We start from the raw sequence: 8,685 nt of genomic DNA, 5'->3' as shown, positions 1-8,685 counted from the left end.
CAAATATCAAGGGTCACCCGTTAATGACTGGAGTCGAGTTACGTGGTGATCCGGGGTTTTCTTTTCCCATTCAGTTCCTTCTCGTTATCATTACTTATTTCACGTAAGTACTTTCGTATTAATTTGTACGATTCCATGATGTAATACAGTTTATACTACATGTGGATAAAGTAATACTTGTTCGTGCAGGACTGTACTGGTGTTCATTATTAGTAATAAACGAAATACTTTAATACTTCTAGTACGAAATAGTACCGTTGTTACATATATACTTACGCTATCCATTGTAGAGGATCGTACGATGTACATACATACATATAGGTTCATGGGTTTTGATACGATCTTCGTTCAGGTTCATTAGGTTGATGATAAGATATAGATCATCACTAATATTATTTGGGTTGTGGCACAGCTAAAAATAAAGGTTAATTCCTGGATGGTTTCCATCAGGTCGAACACGGCGGATTCACGGACACCATCGGGTTGTAAGGATGAGAACCTTACACAGACAGGGTGAGCTGGGGTATCCGAAGAGTTATGGCGTGCTCACTTGTATCCAGCGCATCCGATTGAGGCCTCACGGCCGAACATCCCTCGCTGGGAGTGTTCGTACACGCTTACTCGTGTTTACCGTTCGTTCATATCAGGTTCAGAGTTCATGGGTTTGGAGTACAGAGATTGTACCATAGCAGTGATCGATCGTAGGGCTTCTAGATCATTCAGTGTTTCGCTTCAAGGTTTGTGAGTGATGCGGATCACGGGGAACTACTGTGAATCCGTTAAATTACAAGTTGTATTTGGTTTAGGGCGTTACCGAGATATAGTTCTCATGCCCTCTGTTTTATATTTTCTTTCAGAGCCTTCAACGCCGGGAGAGGCTAGGGACCGAGGGAAGGGAGTTGCTTCGAGCTAGCTTCCTTCGAGGGCGATTTGATAGGTTGTCTACCTCTCGTGATTTTATTTTGTGAGAGGTTGTGAGTTGTACCCGTATATGTATAGAGACCACCCTTCTTTTGGATATTTGTATTCCTTTTGAGGTGATAGCATTGTATCACTTTGTGCTTTACTTTCATTGTCTAGTTATATTTCTTTTACTCTGGTTTAGATGATAGAACTTTACTCGCTCTGATATCATTAGTTGTTATTATTCTATTTGTTCTATTTCTTGCTTTTACTTCCGCTTTTATTGTAGACGCCTTATATGTGTAGACATATGGCGGGTCTAGGCACGCCACCGAGAGGGCCTCCGCCGGTCCCGGGGCGTGACATCTAGTGTATTACACAGTGAGTGCAGCTTGTTCTCGTTGGCTGGTTGTCCCCACTGAAAAACATATTTATATATTTTCCACTCCACTATTTTTTCAGATGTTGCTGATTGTGCGGATTGGGGCGCGGTGTGAGGACGCGGTTAGTTAACGTCTAGATAGTTCGTAGTGTGGATCTCGATTCCTAGCCTCAGATTACTCCTATTTCATTATGTGGCTATTGTGGAAAATTATGTGATTGTAGTTTGAGATTACTTGTATTTGGGTTTTTCCTTTGGTAGTAGTTTAGTCGATTCTGAATTATGGTTTTGAATTTATTAGTAGTCGTATACATTTTAATTTTAATTTGAACTTAAATTAAAAATTAAAATTCAATCAAGCATTTCGAATCTAATTTCTAAATTTGAATTTAAATTTAAATTTAATTTAAATCTAACGTTTTATTTAAAATTTAAATAAATTTATGGATTCAAATTAAAATTTAAATTATAATTTTAAGTTTGAATTTGAATAAATTGAAATTTAGTTTTATATTTTGAATTATTCGTTCAATTTAAATTTTAATTCATTATAAAATATATTTAAAATTTTGACGTAAATTTTTAATATTTAATTTTTTCAGTTTGAATTTAAACTAATATATTATAAAGATAAAATTAGTATATTAATTTGATTATATTTCTAATATCAATCTGAACCAAACACCGATAATGGGAATAATTCATTCCGATTCCGATTTAGATAATGAATCATTCCGATTCCGTTTCTAGCTTATTCTCATTTCGATTCCAATATCGGTTAAAACTTCGAACCAAACACACCCTAAAGGGAAGTCGAAATCGGAATCAGAATCGGAATCGAAATAATCTGAAATCGAAATCGGAATTACTCATTACATAATTCTGTTTGGTTCATGACTTGAATCGGAATCGGAATAAATCATTCTCACTGTCGGTGTTTGGCTCAGGAAGATATAAAAAACGTAATCAAATTAATATACTAACTTTATCTTTATAATATATTAATTTAGATTCAAACTAAAAATTAAATATTAAAAATTTACATCAAAATTTTGAAATAATGTCAAAATTTTAAATCTATTTCTTTTAAAAAATTAAACTTTAAAGTTGAGTGGATAATTCAAAATATAAAACTAAATTTCGATTTATTCAAATTCAAACTTAAAATTATAATTTGAATCCATAAATTTAATTTAAGTTTTAAATAAAATTTGAATCAAACTTTATATAAATTAAAATTTAATTTAAATTCAAATTCATAAGTTAGATTCGAAATATTTGATTAAATTTTAATTTTTAATTCAAGTTCCAATTAAAATTTAAAATTATAAATTTAATTTCTAAATTTAAACTCATATTTCAATTAAAAAAGTTGTAAAAATAAATTTAATCCGAATAAATATTCATTCCGTCCGGATTCAACTTCCAATCCGGTCTCTTAGGCAGGATTGAAAAATAAGATGATTGGGAGAATCCTATTCCACTCGGGAATTGGAATAGGAATGGGACTTCTGCGTACCAAACACCCACAAACGGATTCGTCCATTCCGATTCCAGTGTGAAAAAGAAGCAAATCAAACACGCCCTAATTATATTAGTAGTTTTTATACAATATTAATGACTACTTTATTTTTTTAAAATAAAATTTTATATTTTTTCTCTTATATATTATCTATTATATAATATAATGCTGGCAGATCGCGCTATAGTCGGTACAGGTCCGCCAGGTCAGCCGTTCGTGTTGAATTCCTATTAATCCTATGCAAAGGACTCTGAATGCAGAAGGGCTCGAGTATGTGAGTTTAGGTAGTATAGAGAGGAAGAGAGGCGGGCGGCGACGCGGTGCTCGGGATGGAATCGTCTGAGGATTTGAGAGAGAAGCTAACGAAAAGGCTGGTGTTTCTGAATATAATGGCTTTATTTGGGGCGAGAGTTTTCCTATTTGGAAAGCGCCTTAAGATGAAACGAACCGATTCTCGCTCACAGCCCGGCCGATTCGTATATATATTATATATATATATATTATTATATATATATAAACGCAAACAACAAGCCCTTCACCACCACAACCACCACCACCACCCCCCCTTCCCGCCCGCCCGCTGCTCGCCCTAAAACAATTATTTCTTTAAATTCATGGCGAGCAGAAATTATTTCATGCCATTCTGGTTTACCATCTCCTTGGTATTTCTCCTTCTTGGTAAGATTGCTTAATTATATACCTTTTTATTTTTTTTTTTCGGGAAAAAAATACCATATTTTTCATTTTCTTTATTTTAATAAAAAAATAAATTCAGTTGAAAATGTGAGATAATTAATTAGATTTTGAATTTAGGATCTAGAACACTAGCATATATTTTATAGCCTATTTCGGTAATATGGTAGCTAAGGGTATTATTTTTATATCTTAAAAATCTCTAAATATTTAATATGATTTTAATTTTGCTTATGTTATACTATAAAATTATAGTGACAACTGCCATTTGAAAATACATTATATGCTTCTTCGGTGTTGCCCCATTTTATAAGATAAAATAAGAGAAGATTAGAAGTGTTTTTGTTTTTGTTTTTTTTTTTTCTCAGCCTTTCAAGATATGAAAGTGCTGTTTTGGCCACCATATTATGAAACTAGGCCTTATGCAACATTTATAATTGTAATTATAATTATCCGTACCACAAATTAACCAAGTATATACGTAAAAGTTATCGTTTTTGTCAAGCACGTACGGCGATGCAGAGGGGATCAGTCACTTGAAACATGGGCTATGGCACTTGCATTTTTTTTTTTTTTTTTTTTCCACAGGATAATCGAGAATTGAGCAGTGCAAGTGCAAGAAGTCAGCCATGGCTGATGATGAAACTAATACTTTTATTTTCAACAATTTGGTTTAATACTAAGGGCAACTGCATCAATCAATCCAAACACTCCCTTAATTAATTACTTAATTGCATCACCCATATATAGCTAGTTGCCTTGTCTCTACCATACATCACTGCCGCTGCACAAAAATTCGTGCAAATATTGCAGGGTTGAAGGTGAGTGGTTGTAATCATGCCGAAGGCTACAAGCAGTTCAACGGAACTCGTTATCAACCAAAACAGCTCTTCGTGTTCGGCGACTCTTACGCGGACACGGGAAATCTTGGAAACCTTGGGAGAGAGTTCACCCGCTCGTGGTATTATCCGTACGGCATCACCTTCCCCAGGAGACCCTCTGGCCGCTTCTCCGACGGCCGCCTCCTCACCGACTTTCTCGGTTCGCGCCTTCACTCAGCTCTCAGTTGAATATATATAAAATATTAATTAAAACATTATTCTCTAACTTTTTAAGTTTTCGGAGACGAACAATATGTAATTAGTCTCATTCTTTCATCTTTGAGCTGTCGCTTTCTACAAAAGAAACGGCTTTTGCTTTAGCTTTTAAACAGATTTCTTTAAATGCATTAACTAGTTGTTCACTTGCAAGCCATTTGTGGTTAGTGGTTGTCTCCATTCCTTTGCTTTATCATTAAACCTTCTTTATGGCATCAACATTGCGCTGTAATTAACTTCTACTTACCTCCTCGAAATACTAAAGGAGATAAAGTTTATACAAATTAATGTTGTCATAGCTTCATTTTTTTTTTTCTTTTTTTCCATGTTGGATCTCAATGTTTCATCTATTACTGCTCTATTTGATTCTATAAAGTCCAAAGAGCCATGATATATATTTACAAAGAAAGAAATTAATTGTTATTGAAAAATACAATAATTGATTGTTTAATATAATCTTCTTTATCAATAATAAATTATTAATAATTAATTTTTTTATTACTGATTTCTATTCTATATATTCTCTATGGTGTTAATATAGTACAATAACCTCTAACCTGCTCAAAGCACTTCTCTTTATCATAAAGTAACATGCGTAACTGCTCTCTCTTGATCAATGATTCTCCTAACTGTATGTGCTTTACACAAAAGTTAAAAAGAATAGAACGGCAAAGGAGGCTCTCTTACTTTCATGCATGTGTATTTACCTAACCCTGTTCTCATGACACGGTGATCGGTTACCACTATTATTCTATGTGAATACATACATACATACATATATATATATNATATATATATATATATAAAGATTGCATATAATGAAACCTTTTCAGTGTAAGCCCACCACCTACTAGTCGTGCTCCCTTAATTATAAAACTAAACTTACATTAACTCAACTGATTGTCCTGTTAGTTAATCCTGTTTTACAGTACAGCATTTGACTACAAATCTTGTTTCTATGTGTTGTTTCAGCTGCTTTTCTGGGAATCAGATCTCCTATTCCGTACAAATATCGGAGGGTCGGACACAAGCTGTTACCATATGGAATGAACTTTGCGGTTGGCGGGGCCGGTGTATTCGATACAGGGAATTTCCAGCGTAACATAAGCGAACAAATCGATTTGTTTGAGGAACAGATTAAAGAAGGGGTGTTTGATAAATGTGAGCTTAAGAAGTCTGCGGTCGCACTGCTCACCATCTCTGGTAATGACTACTCATACATTGCAGAAAGAGAAAACAGTACTAATGTGAGTATCAATTCTCATAAAGTTTTATTGTTTGCTAGAATTTGGTTGATTTGGTTGTCAAATTATGAGCTACTAATAATTAATCTAGTGGTAGAAATTAAACCCTTTGCTAACATTAATTCTTTCTAGTGCTTTATCTAAGTAGTTTTGGACACATGCACGCATTTAATCTGTGCTCGCACACTTGATTATATAGACTGGATTATGAGTTGGCATAATTTAGTGATGGATGCGAGTTAACGACAAAAATAGTGCCTTAATTAACTTAGCAATTAATTAGCATGAAGGAATTGGTTTTAGAACAGTAGGATGGAACTCTATTTTAGTGTCTCTAGAGTAGCACATTAAAGTGATGTCTCCAAAAGCTTTAAGAATGATGCCATCAGATTTTATATTCAACACTCTTCCAATTTTTTGTTCTTAATTGTAATAATATTCTGCATACACAGATTGAAGTAAATCAGAATGGCTTGTACAGAAGAACAATGTGAAACTAGTAATGTGAAAATAGTAACTTTTCTCAAATCTTATGTAACTAAAATGATATTATTGTGCTCAGTATTCCTTTTCTAGTAGATCTTGATGTAGGTTTCCTTTCTCCTTTTCTATTAATTAGATCCTGACGTAGTTTCCCTTTTTCTTGAATTCCTATATTTAGGCAGCGACAAATTATATTCCGAAGATAATAAAACAGATCAAACGAGACATGAAACGTTTGCGCAAGCTTGGATTGCGGAAGGTGATGGTCACAAACATGCACCCTCTTGGATGCACGCCCTTATTTGCAAGAGGACTGAATTACACAGATTGTCTCATTAAAGCCAATTTGGGCTCACGGAATCACAACCAAGCCCTCCGAGCCATGATCAATAAGCTGGACCCAGCCAACCAGAGCTTTCTCACTCTCAACCTCAATGAGCCCTTCCAAGATATAGTTTACCAAGGTCTCGCATTATTCGTCTATGCTTTCTCATTTTTAATCTTGTACGATGTTTTCATTTCTGTGATATATCTTAGTTCATTTGTTCATGAACTCTGACATTAATTGGTCATCTGAATCGTGTCGTTATTGTTCATTTTGGGTTTCCGGATTGGGCTTTTCCAAAGTTATTAATTGTGTTAGCCAATGTTATTAGCTAGCAAACTGATTTTGACAGAAAGCAAATAGATTAATCAATTCATTAATTGAATCTGATCACCATTCACCAACTGAATTTGATCGCAATTAATAAATCCGGTTGATCTGCTCTAGTAAATGTCACTATGTCGATGCTAGTTTAATGTTCTACCTGGTGCCAAAAAAGGTAGTATATATGCATGCTTGCACCTAATGTTCCATATATATTAAGGCGTTGCTATAACTATAATAAGAGATCATCAAGCAAATGCCACAAATTTGGCTTTCTGCTCCGACCACAACAGCACTTAATTGGGTTCTGAGCGAGAAGCTTTTAAGTTGGTTAAGTAGATTGCCCATTTCTGAAATTTCAAATGCAAATTAACCATGCTCATATATATATTCTGCTCTTGTCTGTGTATATATAATATCATGCAGTGAAAGGAGCTAAGAAGTTCAAGAGCCCTAACAGGCCATGCTGTGAGAGCTTCAGGACTGATGGGTATTGCGGGCAGATAGACGAAAAGGGAAGCAATCAATTCACACTGTGCAGCAACCCAGAAGAGTATTTCTACTGGGATGACGCGCACCCGACACAAGCTGGTTGGGCTGCCGTATTCGAGTCCCTCAAGGATCCAATTCGGCTGTTCCTGTCCTTGTGATTAATTTATTCGCTTTTTGGGTTTCCCTCGCTTTCGTTCCGATTGGTCAATCTTATCTCATCTGAGAGTTGAACCAGCATGCATGCATGCATGATTAACCTAATTTAAAGAGTCTTTGGGACTTGATATCCCTTCTTCTTTTCATTTTTATCAATATCTTTTGATCAATTCGTAATTCATAACTAGTGCCAGGTTGATTTTCATCGTAGAGATATATATATATATATATATATATATATATATATGTATATATATATATATATATGTTGGAATGGGTATTAATTATAAGAAAAGATCTCCTACTAGCAATCAAAGAGTTGACGTGTATGAAACCAAGCAAAGACTTGGAAAACATGGTATTCTCAAAAAAAAAAAAAAAAAAAAAAAAAAACATCTACAGCAACACATTGTTATTTCTCAATGACTTGGAAAACTTGGTATATATTACGCACCCATGCTCGCGCGCACACACTATTATACTCTTATGACTAGCTAGGATCATCTTTCACAATTTAATTATTTTTTATGATAGAGTTCTTGAATCACACGATCCATATCGTTAAACATAATTTAGAATACTTGAAACGTTAGAAATCAAATTTCATAATTTTTCACACTACAACAGAATTAGATTATAGGGACACATGTTTGGGACACTTTTGAGTAAGTGTCCCATTTATGCTAAAACTTTAAAAAATATCTACTAATGCCTAAATATAAAGCTCAATCCAACCAAAAATAAAAGATTACTCTAGTCAACCCACCACACTCAGTCCATTTGGCCCAGTTACAAACAGAAAAGAAAAAAAAAAGGAAAAATTAATTACCATCTTTTCTTCTTTCTTCACTCAATCTACTGAAATTCTAGACGAAGAGCCTTTCCTGTCGTCCTCCTCCGCCACCGCAGGCAACGAGATAGAGTTTCGACGGTTGCTAAATGCTTAAATAAGTGTTGGTAAATTTGCAGCACTCTTTTAGGTTATAACGACACTCTTTAACTGTCACTATATACCTAGCGACCCCACATATAGCAACACTTTTTAAAAGTGTCGGTAATTTTAG

General features: G+C 34.4%; 1 protein-coding gene across 1 annotated transcript; it reads left to right on the top strand.

Moving 5' to 3' along the window:
* LOC109709505 (GDSL esterase/lipase At5g03610-like) lies at positions 3,356-7,771 on the top strand. The gene is made up of 5 exons (XM_020231772.1): positions 3,356-3,485; positions 4,314-4,541; positions 5,570-5,844; positions 6,503-6,788; positions 7,400-7,771. The coding sequence occupies exons 1-5, from the start codon at positions 3,422-3,424 to the stop codon at positions 7,621-7,623; spliced, it is 1,077 nt and encodes a 358-aa protein (XP_020087361.1). The 5' UTR covers positions 3,356-3,421; the 3' UTR covers positions 7,624-7,771.

The sequence above is a fragment of the Ananas comosus genome, linkage group 1, assembly GCF_001540865.1.
Source record: "Ananas comosus cultivar F153 linkage group 1, ASM154086v1, whole genome shotgun sequence".
NCBI lineage: Eukaryota > Viridiplantae > Streptophyta > Magnoliopsida > Poales > Bromeliaceae > Ananas > Ananas comosus.
Note: the sequence above shows the minus strand (reverse complement) of the source record. Positions and strands in the feature narration are given on the sequence as shown.

What these genes read in the sequence shown, in the direction of transcription:
- LOC109709505 (XM_020231772.1), top strand. Translation starts at nt 3,422, where the DNA reads ATGGCGAGCAGAAATTATTTCATGCCATTCTGGTTTACCATCTCCTTG. An exon ending in AAAGAGAAAACAGTACTAAT is followed by an intron (nt 5,845 to 6,502) that starts GTGAGTATCAAT and finishes TCCTATATTTAG; the next exon opens with GCAGCGACAAATTATATTCC. An exon ending in CCAAGATATAGTTTACCAAG is followed by an intron (nt 6,789 to 7,399) that starts GTCTCGCATTAT and finishes AATATCATGCAG; the next exon opens with TGAAAGGAGCTAAGAAGTTC.